General features: G+C 35.3%; 1 protein-coding gene across 1 annotated transcript; it reads left to right on the top strand.

Moving 5' to 3' along the window:
- Positions 1-332: 332 nt before the first annotated feature.
- Positions 333-19,997, top strand: LMBRD2 (LMBR1 domain containing 2; the record flags this gene model as incomplete). The annotated part of the gene is made up of 16 exons (XM_009572073.1): positions 333-412; positions 2,306-2,401; positions 3,148-3,315; positions 4,090-4,300; positions 7,366-7,440; positions 7,786-7,899; positions 8,489-8,672; positions 9,539-9,720; positions 10,494-10,627; positions 10,844-10,949; positions 11,700-11,797; positions 13,590-13,693; positions 14,897-14,943; positions 16,296-16,398; positions 17,649-17,778; positions 19,701-19,997. Coding segments are annotated over 16 exons (1,893 nt in total), but the record flags the coding sequence as incomplete, so codon positions are not given.
- Between the last annotated feature and the right edge of the window lie 392 nt (positions 19,998-20,389).

Genomic DNA, 20,389 nt, shown 5'->3' with positions numbered 1-20,389 from the left:
AAGGCTTACTAGCTTTTTGCATGACAGTGTCTCTGTTTACAGTTAATTTTATTTTTTGTTGATCTCATCAGATAACAAATCTATTTCAAATGTTTTAAAATTTCATTATTTGTTTATAGCAATTTTTTTATCTGTTTAGGCAACATAAAAACACTTCCAGTTTTTTACTTACTTGTCCTGCAGATTGCGTGTTGTTTTCAGGGTTTATTAGCATAATTGCTCCCAAATGTAAACCTGGAGTACAGGAAATGTCTTTAAAAATGGGACTTACTATTTTTAAATAAATGTTGTACCTTTTTCCGGTCACTGATATAAAATTAATTGTCTTCTAGACTATTTATAATCGGTGCAAACTTGCTGTTAACTCCAGCCCTGCAGAAAGTAATGGCTCTTACGTTACTCTTGCTCCAAGGTATCAGTTGTATGTTTTCTTCATGAGACTGTTTCTAAATAAGAATTTTATGATTTTCTTTTTTCAAATGATAGACATGTGCTGTGTTTTTAAGACTAACAAACAAGTTACCTGTTATCTGTGTGATACAACATTTGAAGTTTGTAAGCATACAGGAGGGTGAGGGAAGAAGTGAAAAGTGCGTCTGCATCTATTGGTAGTAATTTATACAGTAGTTCTAACTGATTACCTAAATATTTCGGTTTTTTGGTTTTCTTTTTTTAATTTCATGCTAGATTTCTTCTATTTTGTTGTTGAAGCATAGAACTAAGCTTTTCAAGCAACCTTGGTTGTCTGTGAGGAGAGGCCTTGGTGAATGCCTATCTTTCCTTCATAATCTTAAAAACTTTAGACCTGAAAATCTAATTTTACATCTTATGAGTGAAATTAGGAGGCTTGTCTCATATATAAGCAGCACATCTAATTGCTTATTATGATTGCATATATATAGTAATTGGAGTTACCTGAAATTTACTATATTCTACCAAATTAACGATAGCCTGCTTGCTGTCTTCTGGCAAGAAGGAAGTAATCCCTAAAACATGGGGAATGTAGGCAAATGTGGGCTCTTTCCATGGTTGCTCATTCTTTAGCCTCCATTGGCTATTTCCAATCTTGTAGTGCCAGTGCAGTGTGGTTATATGTAAGATGATTAGAGCATTTAAGATGTCGGTTGATACATGCATGCAACTTATTGCCAGTTTTGTGGCCCCAAAACAGAAGCTATCTGGATGTTGTATATCCGTGGAAGAACAGTAAAAGTCCAGACTTAGTGGCACAACATTTTACCCCTTATTTAAGACCATCCAGTGTACACTAATTAAACGTAGATAGGTAAATACACAATTTGGAAACTATTCAATAGCCTTTCAATTTACCTATAGTTTCAGAAAATGCTGGTGGAAGTTATACTATAGTATATGACTTGAGTATATCAAATAGAAATATCAACTTAAGTAGTGATTGAGCAGATACTGTGGTGGTGCAGCTCAGATCTTAAAACTTTGAAACCTTTAGTCACACTACCTGTCATTCAATGGTAATTTGATAGTTTCGAAAATATTTAGGCTGTGTACATAAAAACTCACAACTCAGTCTTAACTAGTTTGACCCTGGAAAACACCAATTATTTCTCAATAGATACTCCTATTAAATTGACTGTATTGCCCCTTGACTCACCATTGTTTTATTACCCAGACAGGTGTGGGGAAGAAAACCAAAGTGTCGTAGTGTGGATGGGCACTTTGTCTTTTGCTCTTCTACTAAAAGGCTTTAATGGCTTTTCTGGTCTTCTGAAGCAGACACTACCTGTCAGAAAAGTATTAGCTCAACAAGTCAAAGTTTATATAAGCCTGACTAAATCGAGCTGGGTGACAGAGGGAACAACTAATGCACTTTTTTTACCACTAAGTGCTCTAAGTAGTACGGCTAGGTGATGGGGTCCCTAGGTATTTTTTAAAAACCTGCTGCACTAACTAAAGTTGAATGGTCTTCTGTCTACAGAAATGTTTTTTTCTTTGCATGAAGAAAGTACTTGCTGCCCAAAAAGAAAAATTGTAACCTTGTAGTGCTTAATTGCTTATTTCTCTTTAGTCTTTGAGCTACTGTTATTTTCTCTAAGAAAGCTGTATTGTCCAGATATGTAATTTGCAGTGAGGAGAATGATAAATATTTTTAAGTGGTCATTCAGTTTATTTTCTTCTGAGATGGTTGATGGTTGACTACTTAGTCAAATAGTAGTGTATTACTTCTATGCTATTTTCAAAGACCTTTCTTCATAGCAGAATTTATAGAAAATTTTTTTTTATACTCTTGGCCCTACAGCTAACAATAAGCTTCTTTATATTGTTACAGCAAGCAAAAATGTTTCAAACCGTGGAGTTATATTCCTAATGGAATTATGCCAATTTTCTGGCGTGTTGTATATTGGACGTCGCAGTTTTTAACATGGTAAGTAAGGTAAAAGAGTATTACAAAGACTATGACATAGGTATAATTTCTAAATGCAACATCTTAACAGTCGTAGCATACTCTTTAAGAATATATATCATTATTGCACAGAGCTATCTAATCATATATTATTTGCTAGCAGTGAAATTTCTCTAATAATTACTGTACTAAATTGTGCATACTTTTTTTTTTGTTCCTTTTCAGGTGGTAGCCATTTACTCTTAGTTCACTTTTATAGTTGAAACTGAGCAATTTACACATTGAGGTGTTTAAGGATAGATTGTCTGAAAAAAATGGGTTTTAGGCCACAGAACACCGATTAATAAGTTGGGTAATTTTTGAGTAATACTGTAAATTATTTGGTTTTATTGGATATACTGTAGAAAGCTATAGATGTAGCTACAGCAGAGAGATTGTCTGTGCTTTTGGGTTAGATTGATGTGTGGTTTCTGACCAACCTATCATCAAGTAATTATTTTTGTAGCTCAGTCAAGAATGTCAGGGTTGGTAGTGAGTTCTCAGTTAACACTAATTTTTCATGGTAAAGCTAACTGTATTGTTTCTATCTGTTTAAGGTTTGCCATCAGACCAGTACATCTGGAATAAAAAAATACAACTAGCTAATTTTGTTAGAGGCTTGGGAGTCTCTAGCTTAAACACCCCAGTCTCAGTATCCTGCCACTGCTAAACTAACTTTTTCTTTTTGGTTGGCTGATGTGGTTTGGTTTTGTTTGCTTTCCTTCTAGGATTCTGCTACCTTTCATGCAGTCATATGCTAGATCAGGAGGGTTCTCCATTACTGGAAAGATTAAAACTGCATTGATTGAGAATGCAATCTATTATGGCACTTACTTGCTGATTTTTGGAGCATTTTTAATATATGTGGCTGTAAACCCAAACTTCAATTTGCAATGGTAAGAATAATGTTGTAAGCACTTGCATGAGTTCTTACGAAATTGTCACAGGTAATCTCTTCTGTAGATGAAATGGGTCTTTTTTAAAAAAAAATTTTAGTTGATCTGATTTTTGCTAGGCAGTTGGAAAGTTTTGTCAACTTTTTTTATGGAAAGGGATTTTTTGACTTTATAGAAATTTGTCTTTTGGGTTTCTGATTTTGTTATGTACAGCAGAGGAATCCTCTTGTATGTGCAATGGGGTTTTTTTCTCCCTGCAAATGCATTTGCTAAGTTAGTGCAGAAATTTTCTCAGTGTTTTTAGAATAACATCTTTCAAAAAGTCTGTGTCACTATTTCCTGTGTAGTGCTTCTGTCTACTGTAGATTCTATTTAAAGGCCATAAGGTAAGTTAAAATAATTGGTATTTATAACATTGCTAATGGTCTTCCATACTAGATACAGTAGTAAACACTGTCATGTACCTCACTTTCAATAAGTTTGCTAAGTCCTTGTTTCCTAAAGGAGCATACTCCTTTGAGAACAAACATTTTTCTCTTCCCTCCAGAGAGGGAAGAAATGTGGGGAGATGCAGAAAAATCATGGCATCTTTAAATATGGCCAAGTAGCAGACTGGCCCTAGGCAAGAATTACAGATGATGCTAAGTCTGTTCCTGTAAACTGGAAAGCCATATTGGTGCATAGGTCCTTCAAGGTTGCTTTCTTGCAGGTGAGGTAGGAGGATGTTGTTTGTTTGTTTGTTCTCTTTTTTGTTTTTGCTATTTTTTTCCTTAGGAACCAACTTCAGACTATTGGGATAGCCGCTGCAAACACATGGGGTCTCTTTCTTCTTGTGTTGCTTTTGGGTTATGGTTTGGTGGAAATTCCCCGTTCTCACTGGAATGGGGCCAAGAGGGGTTATTTACTCATGAAGACCTATTTCAAAGCTGCCAAACTGATGACTGAAAAAGCAGATGCAGAAGAGAATTTAGAGGATATCATGGAGGTAAGTAACTAGGTTTCACTATGAAATAAGTGAAGGCTGCTGTTAATCATCTCTGAATTTTCTGGTGTTGGGCACTTGTGGCAAGAAAACGTAAGTAGCATGAACTTACTTGAAATATCAGTAAATTAAGAAAATCATCATAGTGTGCCACTTGATGACGTGCAATCCTGTGTAAAATTGGAAAGAGAAATAGTCCCTGATGTGAAGAACTTGGCAACTTGATAGTCATGGCAACTTGATACCCATTATTTGTTGGTTTTATTCTTTTATTGACCCTTTTGGAGTAATATTGGTCACTAATGAATAACATTCCAGAGTGAACCTGAAAGTATAGCGTACAGATATTTCACTAGTGTTCATGCAAATTGTGTGTGTCCACTTTTATGCTCTGCTCCCAGTATATTTCTGGAATCTTGAGTTTCCGAGTTGGATTTGCAGGACCATGCTATGTGCCTTTGGAGAAGAGAATATAGAGATCATTGTTTTTTTCAAAAAGTTTTTTTTGAGACTCTATTTATTGTTATTTGTGAGTGAGCAATAGGCTCTAATGTAGTTCTAAAATAGAATGAAAATGCAACCCATTGAATAGCTATTCTCTGTTCTACTGCTTTGATATCATGGCTTGGAAATAATACTTAGGAAGAGTTGTAAGGTAGGGTGGTAACTGTGATATGTCAACATAAAATAGTAGTGGAATCTTCATTCTTCAGTAATGGCATTTTGAAGAAATTGCTAAAAACATCTGAGTGGGACATAACTACAAAACTTAATAGAAAATGAGCCACAAAAACTTTGTTTACCAGACTAGCACGTAGAATAGAACAGAATAGAACAGAATGTTTCAGTTGGAAGGTACCTACAATGATCATCTAATCCAACTGCCTGACCACTTCAGGGCTGACCAGAAGTTAAAGCAAATTATTAAGAGCATTATCCAAATGCCTGGAGAGGGAGGTACTGAGCTCTTCTCCCTGGTATCCAGTGACAGAACGCGTGGGAATGGTTCAAAGCTGCGGCAGGGGAGGTTTAGACTGGACATTAGAAAGCATTTCTTTACCAAGAGGGTGATCAAACACAAACAGGCTTCCTAGAGAGGTGGTCGATGCCCCAAGCCTGTCAGTGTTTGAGGCATTTGCACAATGCCCCTAATAACATACTTTAACTTTTGGTCGGCCCTGAAGTGGTCAGGCACTTGGACTAGATGATCATTGTAGGTCCTTTCCAACGGTAGATACTCTGTTCTGTTCTGTTCCCTTAAATACAGCACACCTTGTGCCTCAAAGGCTTTTCCATGGTTTAAAACCCCAAAGTTTTGGCGCAGGCACCAGTTCTGGAGCCAGGTATTGATATCATGGACTCGCCTGTTTCTTCCAAAGTCTCCCCCCATTACTGGGAGGATTGAGGAAAACACTACCTGTGCTCCTGAACTTTTTAGCATTCTTCCCAGGGTGCTGAAATCTCTTTTAATCAACCTCAGACTTTTTGTTGCGACATCATTAATACCCACGTGACAGAGCGGGAATGGATGGTAGTCTGAAGACTAAGCTCTTCAGTTTTGTGGTGACATCCCTAATTTGGGCCCCAGCAAGGCAGCAAACTTCCCTGAAACGAGGGTTTTGTACTAGGCTGCTGTCTTGTACTAGATTGTCCTTTAAGTCAGGTAGGATGACTGACAGATTCTGAGGTTATGTCATACACAACATAAAATATATTACATTGTTAATGCATGATAAAACCTTGTTTCAGAGTTTGGCACGTCCCTTTTTTTTTTTGCTTTTTTTTTCCCCCCAGTCTAGAAACAATTGCACTATACCTTAGAAATCTTGGCCAATATTTTATTTTCAGCCTTCATAGGAACACTGAAGTGTGTAAAAATACTCTAAAATTCTAAGAATGCCAGTGCTGATTCTGAGAACTTGACTGTAAATAATATGAATTGCTGCTGTGTCAAATAAATCACAAAATTTTAGCTCTCACCCACTTTAATTTAGGCTTTCATTTTCTTCCTTTATCAGAGATTCTGAGAACACAAGAAACTGTAGTACTAGAGGATACTTCCCAATTTTTTATTTTTAATTTTTTTCCAGTCCAGTGCTCTACTTGACAGGGCTGAATATGCTAGGATTGACCCTTACAGACATTCTTGAGAGATCTTGTTTGTTTGTCTGTTTTTCATAATCCCACTACATAATGAAAAATTCTTTGCCACAGACTAATCAGATCTCTTGTGGTCATCCCTCAGGAGATTCAGAGAGAATCCAGAATTACTGACAGTCATCTGTTAGAACAGCCATTATATGTCAAAGAACTGTTTATAGCCATTTAGCTTCCCTTTTCACACTAAACAAATACAATTCTGTCTGCTAATCATCCTGTTTGGCAAGATTTCTAAGCCTTTACAATTATTTCTGTCCTCCAGACTCTAGAACTTACATCTTTTTTTTAAAGTGCTGTTTATAACAACAACAAAAAAGCATCAAAAGGTTATCTCTGGATTGCCAATAGGATGAAGAATAAAATCTAGTTCTCACTAAGCCTGATAAGTTGTGTCAGATCTGGCTTTGGCAGTTTATCTAGCTGTTAGGTAGCATCTTTTTATTACTGATAAATGCCAAATGGTCTCAGAATTGAGCCATGTGGAGATTAATGTGAGGAAGATAAAAAGTAGTATAAAATGACGCTCATCAAGCTGCTTAAAATAATAAAAGTGAAGCTAAACCAGGTAAGATAGAAACTCCTCTTCACCTACGACTAAAACAAGAAAGTATTTTCATTTCAACATTCATGCATAGAAAGCAATCCTCCACACATTCAGAGAGTAATGTTTGCACACTGACGTTGTGGGCTTTTTTTAAAAATACATGTATGTTCTTTATAAATACTTCTTCAATTACCTTTTATAGATGTCTAGTAAAGCTGTGGCTTTTAGAAAGTTCTATTGGTTTTAAGCTCTGATGGTTATCTTTTCCATTGGGAGAGCTGGAACTCTTCTCTGACCCTGTAAAATTTTTTAATCTGTTTAACATAATGAAACAACTCTTTTTTTTTTTTTTTTTCCTCAACAGGAAGTCCGTAAAGTAAGTGAGAGTATCAAGTATAACCACCCTTTGAGAAAATGTGTTGATACAATACTGAAAAAGGTAACAAATCGCTCAGCTTCAGCCATAATTGTTCAATTGGGAGGGGGTGCTTCCTGCACCTACAGAATACTTGTACATTATTTTCTTTTCCCCATAACATAAAATCTCTAACTGACATCTTGTGAGTTTCTGACCAGACTTTGAGTTGAAATTCGTCGTGGAATGCTTTCTTATGATGTACGTAATTACCTGCTGTATTTTGACATATGTAGTATTTTAGAAACGGAAAAATCTATGCTTAGAGTGAGCTTTCAGTTGCATGAAATGCCCCAAACATTAATAAATAATTACAAAGTGCACTTGCTACTCCTTCATCTTCCAGTTAATTTTCCCTTTTCCTTCCAGTGTCCTACTGAGTACCAGGAAAGAATGGGTAGGAACATGGATGATTATGAAGATTTTGATGAAAGACAGAACAGTTATCCAAGTGAAAAAAGTTTAGTCAAACTTCACAAGCAGGTATATTAATAACTGAAAGAATGCCTCATTTATGCTAGTGTAATGAGAATAAATGCTAGTCAAAGATTTTCAATGCATTTTACCTGAATTTTTGCGTATAGTGGGTTTTCGGGTTGCTACTTAACACAGCTTTTCTCAGTGAAAGAAAACATACAAGTTTAATATCCCAAGTGATATCCAGATAAAATTTCTGGATGTCTAAAAAGTGTTCTTGTTGTGTTATATCTTGACAGTGTTTTAACTCTCTGTGGATAAGCCTTGTAATAGTTGATGGACAGTGCATTCTAAAAAAGAAATTGTAGTAAAAGCTTGGTATGCACTAAGGTGCAAAACTAAAGCGGAATGTTGGAAAAAGTAGGCTGTTATTGCTACAGATAGATTGTGATGAAAGAAATGAAAAACTCAGGAATGATGTATGTAGTCCTCTTATGATTTATATATTTAGAGAATTCACTGCCTGCTTTTATGAGGATACAGAATTAATCTTTGCAATTCTATAATGTAGACATTTTTAAGGGCTTTTGCAAAGCTTTTCTCTTGTTTCTTGAAACAAGTAGTTGTAACCGTAATTTCTTGGAATTTATTATAGGTAATCTATTCAGTGCAGAGACATCGTCGTACACAGGTCCAGTGGCAAATTCTTTTAGAACAAGCTTTTTACCTAGAAGATGTGGCAAAAAATGAAACCAGTGCAACTCGACAGTTTGTTCATACCTTTCATTCCCAGGAACCAGAGAATAAAGTTGTTCAGTATTTCTATACACCAACTGTTGGTAAGTGCTGTCATGCAGATTTTGAATATGTAAAGAAGTAACTTTTCTAAGAAGAACGGATTGTATTATGTAAAAAGTTCAGTGACAGTAGAGGGAAGCAAGTGTGCATCTTAATGCATTTATGTAATGGAATAGCCATCAGGTATTGATTTATGCTCTTGGCCATAAGCTTAAATTTTTTTACAAATTTAATAGCCGTTGTAATAGCAATAGCAAACTTTGAAGCCTTTGAAGGAGAAAGAAGAATAGCAACTTTAAATTATTGGATCATGGCTACCTTCTACATTTGTGGGATATTATTGAGGTGGCACTGGTCTTTCACTAAAGTAAAGAGGAAAAGACTCTTCATCTGTCGTGTACCAAACACTGGGACGTGTGGCTGCTTGTGCATCTTTTTAGAAAGTGTCTTCTCCTAATCACGTTTTAACTTCTAATTTGTTGTGCACTAGCAATGAGTTACTTCCAGGGTAGGACAATATAATTTTACAGCCTAAGCTTTGTTTCTGAGAGAGTAACAGATGAACAAACAAAAAATGGATCCCCTGTAGTATCTGGGCCAAAAGTGAAAAGTTCTGTTCTATACCCACCACTCCCCCAGTCTATTTGCAAAATTTGCCTCCCAAATCCCACCCTGTATTCCCCAATTGTGTATTGCGTGTATTTCCCAGCATATGATTCCTTGGGGCTGAACCAGATCTCTAGGCATTGGAAAAACCCTGAAATTAAGTGTGTGACCCCACAGATTCCAGCCTTGATTTTAAGGACATGCATGCAAGAAGTTCATAACAGTTTTTGTGAGGGGCTTCCATTTCTGGTTGTGTAATTTTCATTAACCCATTCTGGATGTGTGTGTTTGTTTTTTCCAGAGTGGTACTGGGAATGTCTTCTACGACCGTGGTTTTACAGGGTGCTTGCAGTTGTTCTGGCCACGTTCTCTGTAGTTGTTGTGTGGTCAGAGTGCACATTTTTCAGCACAAAACCAGTTTTATCACTATTTGCAGTTTTCATACAGCTGGCAGAAAAGACATATAATTATATATACATAGAGGTAAGTTTGAGGTAATCACTCAATACAAATATTTCCAGATAGATTGTTATTACAATAATAGTAGATCAGATTGATTTAAAAATAAGTCTCTGAATAATCTGTCAACTTTCAGAAGGTCTCTAAAATACATAATGCCAAACTTTGTTTCTCTGGAGGGAGTCTGCCTTCTGCCTTTTCTTACAACTCTCTAACATGGGGTGAAGGTGTGACCCAGTTGAATATCATGTGTAGAGTAATTTGTGAAACATTAGCTTGGAGCTTAGGTGTTTAGACTTTGTGTCTAATCAACCATGTGTGTGACCTCTCTTCCCTAAACATGAATTTGCTGCTGACCAGAAATCCAGACACAGGTGTGGCTAGCATATATATGCACAAATTTATCAGTAAAGGAACTGAGCTGAAAAATTCCGATATACTAACAAAATAGGTTGAATTGAAAACACTTGTTTTTATCACTTTTTGTGGGAATAAATGTCAAATCAGTCATAGTAATTATTGAGGCAATTACAGCAATTTCATTTACATAACGAAAACAAGTAGACTAAATGTTCCTAGGGTCAGTTGTGTTAGTTTATATGAAGTGCAGAGTGTTAACAAGTATGCTAAATTTAAATTAGTCAAAAAACCTCCTGAAACTCTTTCTCAGAGTTGGTGTTATTGTCCTATCTCAAAATGAAAAATTAGTCAGCCTCTTGCATGTGCAGACTATGTGCTGAGTGCATCAAAATCTTTAGCAGAGTTCTACATTCAAACAACCTTTTTTTTTTCCCCAGATGGCCTGTTTTCTTACCATCTTTTTCCTAAGTATCTGTGTTTACTCTACTGTCTTCAGGATCCGTGTATTTAACTATTATTACTTAGCTTCACATCATCAGACAGATGCGTACAGTCTCCTTTTCAGTGGCATGTAAGTATGTGGCATATATTTTTGCAGTTTTTCTGTCAAATACTCAATTGAAAATGTCCATGAAACTTTCATTTATATTCTTTCATTTATAATTGTATGGATATAAATCATAATGAGCTGTACATCATGGTTCTGTGATATATCCAGTTATGATGTCTTAATATTATTAGTGCAAAAACTTGTTTTAAATGCTGTTGCCTCTTGCATTTTGTGCAGGTTATTTTGCCGTCTTACTCCACCATTATGCTTGAACTTTTTGGGCTTGACCCATATGGATGCAACAATCTCTCACAAAAACACTCAGCCAACTGCTTATACGTCTGTAAGTACAGAAAATGTGGTTTTGAGGCTTCTATATGGTTTGGAGAATAGGCAAAATATTTTTAAATACTTCTTCTAGTAAGATTCAGATATTCAAATCTTTTCACTAGTATTAAACAGGGTAGAAATACTTACTTACAGACCAGGAGTTTGGTAATGATCGCTAGCTACACAGGAGTCATGAATAGCTCAATTTTTCTGTCTTGGTCTCTTTATCCTAAGAAAGTAAAGTATTATGCTGAAGAGTTCAGACTGTTCTTCACTTCCTAATAGCTTTAGCTTCCACTGGCTTTACCGCGTGGGACATCTTTATAGATTGGGGAGCAAACCTAACTTGCCAGTGAAAACTAGTGAGTTTGGTTTTACTGAACAACCAATTTCTGTAGGACAGCAAGTTACATCTGACATCTTTGTTGCTAGCAAGTAGATTCTTAGCATTGTCTACAGACTCTTTTCACAGCAGATGAAAAGATCCACCAGATTTGAACTGGTTCTGGATTAGGTGACACAACAAGTTCTGGCGTGTTAGAAACCTCAAAGTGGATACCCTGTTAGAGGCGGCCTTTATATGTGGGCATTCTGGGTCAACTGTCTGAATCAGACTTGGGATAATAATTACCTATGTTTCAGTAACTGTAAAGGATTGCGTGTTTGTGTGTTGTGGACTGAAAACAGCGAGATGGCACAATCCTTATGGATATATGTAGAATATATCTGATTAGAGCTTGTTCTTGTGGATTTTTTTTTCCAGATAATGGGATCCATGAAAGTGCTGTCCTTCATTGCAGATGGATTCTATATATATTACCCAATGCTTGTTGTCATTCTCTGTATTGCCACATACTTTAGGTAAGTGGTTTGCAAGACAGATCCTCCATGTTTCTTTACACTAATAATACTAGTTTCAGCAATCAGGAAGAGATTCAGTTCTCCTCTTCCAGCAGTTGAGTTGTGACATATTAATAAAAATGCAAAAATTAAACCAATAAATTGCTATTTATATATGTGAAATGTGTACATTTTAAGAATATTGATTGTATTAACTCATAACTGGGTTGTGTGGTTTTTTCCCCATTAAACTTCATTCCTAGATTTTGAGGTCTGATCTATTCAAACTTTGGAGCCAATAAACATTTAGATTCTGCTTTTGAGATTAAAATTACCACGAGGAAGCTATGTTTTCAGCAAGGTTTTCTAATAAACAAAAAAGCGTTAGCAGAAACTTTAGATAATGAACTTTCTAACAGACTCATAACAAATTTCTGATCCGTTACTAGGCTTCAGTTTGAAAGCATAGTGGTTTAAATCATTTGATCTTGTTTCCCTAAGCCACAGTTTGTGGGAGGCTGGAAGGGTAATTGCAGAAAACACTGTTACATGCTTGCTTTATCCTTACATTTCAAAATGTCTTCTTTTGACTACTTTAAAGGATGAGCTACTTTTGGTCTGACGTTGCTCGGCTTATGTTCACTTCTTCCATTTTGCATTACCTTTCAGTCAGAAGCAATGTATATGTTTTGAGTTTTGAGTCATGTAGAATGTAGTTAAATGCCTTAAATGTCTATTAATACCCTATGTGCATCCATAGATAGTAAGACAACGAAGATCCAGTCCTAGGTTTTCCCGGCTTACCTTTAGATTAGGTGACAAAAATGGTGGTGGAGGCAAAAAAAAAAACCCCATGAAAAGCAAACAGGAAAGCCAATGACAAGAAAATAGTTTATGTGACTTCTTGTCCATGGTGATCCTGGGTCTTGAATGCCATAGTGAAAAGGAAGAAAAGAAACTAAAGGAGAGGAAGTTGCTTTGCTTGAACTTTAATGCTCTCTAATAATTCAGATACATGCAAAACTGAATGTGTAATTAAAATCTATCAAGGAAAGCCATTTCCCTTGTTTAATCCAGCAGTATTAAAGTTCAGATAGTATAGGAAAAAAACTTTTCAGCATAAATATACAATGAAGCCAACTTTGAATATGATACTGATGCTCCAGTTTGGGGAGAAGAAAACAATAACAAAACCAGCAGTTGTGTTCTGTGGTATGAAGTTGAAAAGGTGAAAGTGGTTTCATGCTATGTAGTTCCAGGACTAACTTAAAAAAGATGGAGCAAGTTTATTACCTGTCTGCTGTCTAATGGGTATCCAAAATGGCAGCCAGCATCCCTACAGCTTAAGAGTATGCCACACATTTCTCCTGAGTAAAACCTGAGATGAAGGTGGTTTTCCTATGTTATTACTGTTTCAAAAAAACAGAAATCATAATAGGCAGAATTTTTATAGTAATTGCCTTCTGGCAAAGAGGAGTCAATGAGGTACCATAGGTATAAATTCTATTATATCTGAAAACATTTCAAGCAATTGTCTTGTCTTAAATCATTTGCTCTGCTCTCAGACCATAAACAGTTTTATGTCTCTATTTCAATAGGATTATTCCATCACTTTCAGCTGGATTTAGGAACATGTCACTGTTCTGACTTTTCTGATTTCTCAGCTAGTATAACAATCTGTCTTCTATATTGCTTTTTTACTTGAATTGTCCATAAATTTCTGAATAATTTGTTTTACATTTTGCAGCGTAATATATCTAAACTATTAATTGTAAATTACAAAGGAAATTGCTTGTCCTTCTGCTTTTACCAGTTTAGGAACTCGTTGTTTGAATCTTTTGGGATTCCAGCAGTTCATGGGGGATAGTGAAATGACCTCTGATTTGATTGATGAAGGAAAAGAGCTAATCCGAAGAGGTAAGTTAGTTCCTCTATACTAGTCTTCATGCAAAATATAATACGTTGTTGCATTAAATCTGTCTGAAATGTTACACAAAAAGAAAAAGTATATAGCTTGTCAATATTTTGAAAACTATTCTGAGGCAGTGTACTGCACAAAATGCAATAGACTTACAGCATTGTGGTTGCTATATAAACCATGTGGTTGCTATATAAACATATTGACATCTGAAGTAAAGTATCAGCTTTACTCATCCAGCATCTGAATTGTAGATATTTCTATATATTTTACAGTTCAGTTAAGTGGTGCTCCTCTGAAGTCATTACTGATTTAATAACACCTGAGCAGGTGCTTGTGTAATCTGTCATAAAGGACAGTTAGCACTCAAATGGCCTTTATCATCAACAAACTCATTTTAATCTTTCTTTGTGTAAGTATGTTGATTGAGCTGGGCAAATACTGTCATTTCCTTTAGGATTTTTTGCTGTTTCAACTAACTGTGTTTTATCACACAAAGCGTTGTTCTGTAGAGCTGTAATTATCTGCTGTTTTGGAGAGCTTTTTAATTTTTTTATGTTAATTTTTACTAAAAGTGTTTCTTAAAAGTTGTTAAAAGCTGTTGTGGTTCTTGAGTAACTTTAGAAATTAAAATCTCTGGATACAATGTTATATTATGGAATACTTTCATTCTCCTTTCATAGTTTATGAAAAACAAAACCTAGATTTACTTAAGAGTAGTAGTATTTCTTTTTTTGGAGAAAGAGAAATGTCTCTGATTCCCTTAAACAAGAGGTTACTATTTCTTTGATACTGTGATGTTACGCTTCCAGCTTAATAGCAGATAAGAACACAAACTATTTGGGTCATATTTTGGGCGTCACAGAATTTCAGCAAGATTTTGATTCAGTAATGCTCAAGTCTCTTCTTAATGTCATACTTTCTCCAACTATTTCTAAGAGGTTTTTTTTCGCTTTGCCAGCTGGTATCCGAATGTTACGCTTTGACCCAAGATATCATCATGATTAATTGATTTTAATGGGAAACTCCATAACGATAGACAAGCAGCTTTGTCTTTTGTTTCTGTTTAATTATATGAGCCATCTATTTCAATAAGAATCTTTGCTAGTTAACTTTGGATTTTCATTGTTTGTTGGAAAAAAAAATATTGGTAATGATTTTTCTTGTATGGAGCTCAGACAATTGGGTTTTTTTATTTATAGAGAAAAGAAAACGACAAAGGCAGGAAGAAGGTGAAAACAGAAGAAGGGTATGAGATTGTTTTAGCTAATTATATTAATATACTACAATATCTGATAGAATTTGCCATTGCTGTTTAATTCAGCATGATCTATTTCGCAAAAAGTAAGTCTCCAATAATTGATGGAATCAGTTTAATCTCGCAGAATAGTCTTGGCTGGGGGGAAAATAATTTATATTTTAGTTTTAAAGGATAAGAGGGCGATTGTGGTCACACTGCTTGGAAATGTTTTTTTACTCAATGTGCTGTGGGAACAGTGTATGCCAATAGGTGTAACAAGCATTAAAAAGAGTCCTGATTCTAGGATGCAGAAGCATGAAATGGCTTATTATCAGTCTTTTATGTTGATACTGCTCTACTTGAAACAACTGCAGTTGCGGTGTCATCATATTCACTGAAATGGGGACTGTATGCTCCTCCCAAACTTACGCGTTGCTTTGTGTGCTCAGTGGAAAGTAATTGGCACAGATTTCACACACCCCCCCGACACCCCCAGAGGAGGGAATTACATTTAAGACAGAATTAATACTGTTACCACTGAGTAACAAACAGAATGTTTGATTCAAATTATACTTTGAGTGCATACTGAATTGAAAGATTTGTGAAGGCAGTTAATCTGAATAAAAAAATAATTCAGGCAGCTTCTTTTTAGGGAGCTTCAAATAACTGTAGCTTTAGGTTTTTTAGAACTGTAACATACGGCATAAATTAGCACAATAAATTTGAGTATACCAGTTCCTAATCTGGGATCTAGATATGAAGCTGAAACATACTAAAATTATTGGAGCAATTGGAAAAGTTTCTATTGAGACATGAAGTTGTCTCCTAATAAAACCATGAGACATTTTCTTCTTTAATATTTCATTATACTTCATACTAATGATGTTTACATACTAAAACATGATGAAATGGAAACACAACAGAACAACAAGCTTAGTAAACATGGCCTCTCCAAATTGTTTTTTTGTGCTATCTGCATCTGGTTATTTTACCATTCTACCACTAGATGGAAGTAGAAATTAAAAAAAGCAATGTTCCCACTGTAACTTAGACCAGTGGAGTGAACTTTGAGTGCAGATTTAATATGTAGTTTGTTTTCTGCAAGTTTTTTTTTTCTGAAGAACAGTTATGGTAACTGCTTTAGTGAAGGGACATAGCTTGAGTTTAAAACAATTAAAAAAATTCTTCCTATATCAAGATACTGAACAGGAACATTTTCAAAGTATTACTTTTGTAGTCTGATGAGATAGACCAATTAGCTCTAAATTGTGGGTCTGGAATATTTCTTGATCCTACGTGTGCTTTTGTTGTGTTACTTTTTCCTCACAGTTTGTGTTTCTTTTTTTTCGTTTTTTTTCCAGGAATGGAAGGAGCGGTATGGAAATAGAGATGATTCCACTAGAAACAGAGTTGTCCACACAGACCAAAAAGAATCCAGCTTTTCAGAGACCAATACCAATAGACGTAAGCTTTGTGGGTTTTGGAGGGAGTTTGTTTTGGGTTTGTTTTTTTTTTTTAATATCTTGTCTGCACAACAGTGGCTGTGTGAGTAGATTCAAATAGATTGCTTTTTGTCTTAGATGATGTGCTGATATATTCCCTTCTGTGGCACAGTGCCATCTTGCCCATTAAAGACACGTGAAAGGAGTGGTGTATTTCTTCCCATCTTCACACTTCAACTAGTTGAGGTTGGAGAGTCTGGCTAGTCTTAATTACTTGGTCATCTTATGGGACATACAATGATTGCAATTAGAGTAGCAGTTGTCAACAGAGACTTTATTTAGGATATGTCTTGAAGTTGGGAGTTTTAAATCTTAAAATTTACTTCTTCTAGTTGTAAATGAACTCTCTCAGACTGGAATAATGAAATAATCAAATAAATGACCGATAAACGTAAAGCCAATAACACAAGTGTATACATGTTCATTTTATACATGTCTGTTAGCAAAAAACTTTTTTGTGGATGCGCTAAACTTCCAAAAAGTTTATTTGTCACAGTGTTAATGTTTTTTATGTATTTTATGTGCGCTTGTAAGCTAACAACAAGTGAGAAATGAAACTGAAAAAAGAAGGAAAAAGGAGGAGGAGGAAGGAAGCTTTGAACCTGCTTTTGAGACAACTCTGGTAGATTTCCCCTTCCTCTTTATGAAGTTGGAAACCCAGAATTTCAGTGGTAGACTAACTGACATTATATGAAATGATATTTTAATGTTAGGCATATGAATATGCAGTATTCCAACACCAAAACAAGTCATAGGTAGTGGCCTAGTGAAGGTGGCAGAGTGAACCGCAGAACAGCTATATTTCATTAATTCATGAGATTGCCTCTTTAAAAAGAAAGAAAACCAAACCAAAAAAACCTCCAACTAGATTAGTTGAAGTAGGAAGTTGGGAAGATGAATGGATGATTGATTGATTTAAAAGTAAAGTTTGCATGTAACTTCTCATTTTCTTTGATTCTTTGCAAAGTAGATCTCGTCCTACTTGAGGGGCAAAAGAAAAGTTGTTGTTACATTGCTATGGAGATACAAAAATGAAATAGTACAAATTTGAGCATGTAGCCAGATTTGTTTTAATATTGAATCTACTCTAAATCATCGCACTTACACTTGGATGAGATACTAGCAAATTATTGTTCTGGCCTTGTAAGTTTGATGTCTCCACACACTCCAAGATGTTCATAGAGCAAATGAGTGTCTTTCCTTCCTATTCAGCACTGTCAAAGTATACCCGATCAAATGGTAGGACTGAAAGAGATAGAATAGAACTCCTCCAGGATGCAGAACCTTTGGATTTTAATGCAGACTCAATTAATGATGACCCTCTTGAATCAGACTCGGGAAGGTGAGGAATTTTCTGTGTTATTTACAATTAAAAGATACTAATGTCTTCTGTCTTCTGACCTATGACAGCTATATCAGATGGTTTCATAATAATAGTTTTGTAAACAAAATTTATCATCTCATGTAGCTTTTTTCCTTTCTTCCTTCTCCCCCATGATATGGGACTTGGTTTAAAACCAATTGAAACCTGAAGGTTTTTCAGTTTTTTAGAAATGTCTGAGTAAGGTTTGAGTTGAATATAATTTTGTATATTGGCATAATCTGAAAAATACTGCATATAAAACCAGAGAGAATGGAGAATGACCTGCATATGTACAATATAAGGTTTTCTCTAATTTCCTACAGGACTTTAGAAAGCTCACTTGATTTCCCTGTATAAAAAACGTCATAAAGGGCTGCAAGAAAGAAAACTGAGTATTACAGGATCAGTAGTTGCAGGAATATACCTGGGGATCAGATCTTGGAATTACTGGAGTAAATTAAAATCTGAACTTATTGAACAAAAAGTCCCAGACTGCACAGTGTAGCTCTGTCTATAACAGAGAATTCTGTGATTCTGTGGGTGTGACTGCAACACCAAATTTCCTTAGTTATGAAATAGAGTGTCTTATGTAACTGCTAAGCTCTGCTCATATGTAAGAAACAAGTAATACATTTTAGGGTGCTTTTTTAATCTAGCTAGTTATGGTGTAGAACCATTTAATGATAAATAATTTTAAATTCCCTTATAAAAAGTTACAGTTTACATTATTTTTCAGCTAAAACTAGCAAACCCAATCCAATCAAAAAATCATAAATGGTTTCAGTTGGTTTATATCTATAATGTCAACAAATAAATGCCAGTTCAAAAACATGCAAAGAATGCTATTAAATGACACTGCCCAGATTGATTCAACAATGTTAGTTTGTATCAACAACTAACTTGTCTGGTCTAATGTCACCACATTTCAAAAGTGTGCTCTTTTTAAGCATGAGTTTAAAGAGGAACTAGCCTAGCAGTTCTGTCAGCTGTTGACTTCTATACAGCGTGAAAGGGATAATAGTCTGCAAAAATAGGAATATGCATATATAATTCTTTTGGAGCAAATACTTCTCAAGTACAGTATCTGAAGTCTTCGGGCACGTATACGGACTTTGCAGAGTGGAGCATTCTGGACTTTTTCTTTAAAAAGGAAATCTGGAGCCACAGAGCTTAGTTGAGCTTTCTTCTAGTAACCCGCATTTCATTTCATAGAGGTAATAAATCAAGAATAATTGCATATGAAATTTCAATTCACTTAAAAATAGTTTGTGTAATGCTGCTTTTTAAAACTGTATCTCCTGCAACAGTTACACTGCATTCTAGGACAGTAAGAACACTAGGGACACTAGGTTCTGGCTTTGTGTCTGTTCAGGTTTTGATAAGTACTGCAGAGAGGAAGTACGTTGTGCTTGCATTGGAACTTATTGGTACTTTTAAACCACTTTTAAAATGTATTTGACCAACAATTTGTGAAGCTTCTTTTTTCCCACTAAGTGTGCAGCCATTTGTTTTCATTATCTTTGATACTGTATTTCTCCTAGCTGTTAATCACCGAAACTACTTTTGGATGCTGGTGTGTTTTTTTGTTGTTTTTTGTTTGTTTGTTTTTAAAAAAGAAGAAAGTTCTGTTAAACAAAAACATGCAACTTCTTTCCTTTGTATCAGGAAACAAAGTTATTTAAGACTCCCAGTATTCATATCACTGTTTTTCTTGGTCACATCAGATTTAATTTAATGACTGCCTATCACATTCTCATGGAAACAGTAGTTCAGTAGAACTTCAGATCCTATAATTCACTGAGATTTAAGGAGTAAGAGTGCAGTGAGAGTTATGTGATTTCATGGGTCTTGATTGTCCTATTTCCTGTGATACTTTTTCGTATTTAAAATTGATTCTGCAGGTACCAGCCTGGTGGAAGATACCTGTCAATGTCTCGAAGCAAAATATTTGATGATGTCTAAACTCCTCAAAGCTAAAGAAAATTCAGTGGAAATCTATTTCCTACTCATTGCTTGGAAAACACTGTATTTATGATATATCACTGAACCAGAAAAGACCATTTTTGTTTAAAAAAAGAATATGAAGGAACAACTATTTTGGAAATGCACCTGTATGATAACTTTACTACTCATGACAAGAATATGCTTCTTCTGTTGTAGATACTGTTGTGCATCAGTGTGGGCTTTTGTGTCATGACCAAAAGGAGAAAACTATTAATTAAGTTAATAGAGGGTAAACTTCATAAATACACCGAGGGCTCAACTTGAACTGTAACATTGTAAGTTTTAGGAAGAGGATTTTTTGGAAGGAATTTTTTTGTATTTTAACAGATGCTGTGAGAGCATCTTAATGCATCCGAAGTGCAGTTATATCAATTACTATAGTAAACACTTTCTATAATTTTTCTATTTGAACTTTATGCCTAGTCCAAAATCTACTAATTAAATTAAGGCTTCTTTTGGCTTCAGTGGTCTTTGAATCAGACCCTGTATAAGTAGAAATTGGGTGACGTCAGTTTGGACCAAGGTGTATTGGTCAAGAAAGGCTATATTTTTTCTTTCCCAACATTATATGCAGATAAATGATTTT

Source organism: Fulmarus glacialis, unplaced genomic scaffold, assembly GCF_000690835.1.
Source record: "Fulmarus glacialis isolate BGI_N327 unplaced genomic scaffold, ASM69083v1 scaffold15142, whole genome shotgun sequence".
Lineage (NCBI taxonomy): Eukaryota > Metazoa > Chordata > Aves > Procellariiformes > Procellariidae > Fulmarus > Fulmarus glacialis.
This window is presented reverse-complemented; position numbering and strand designations above follow the sequence as displayed.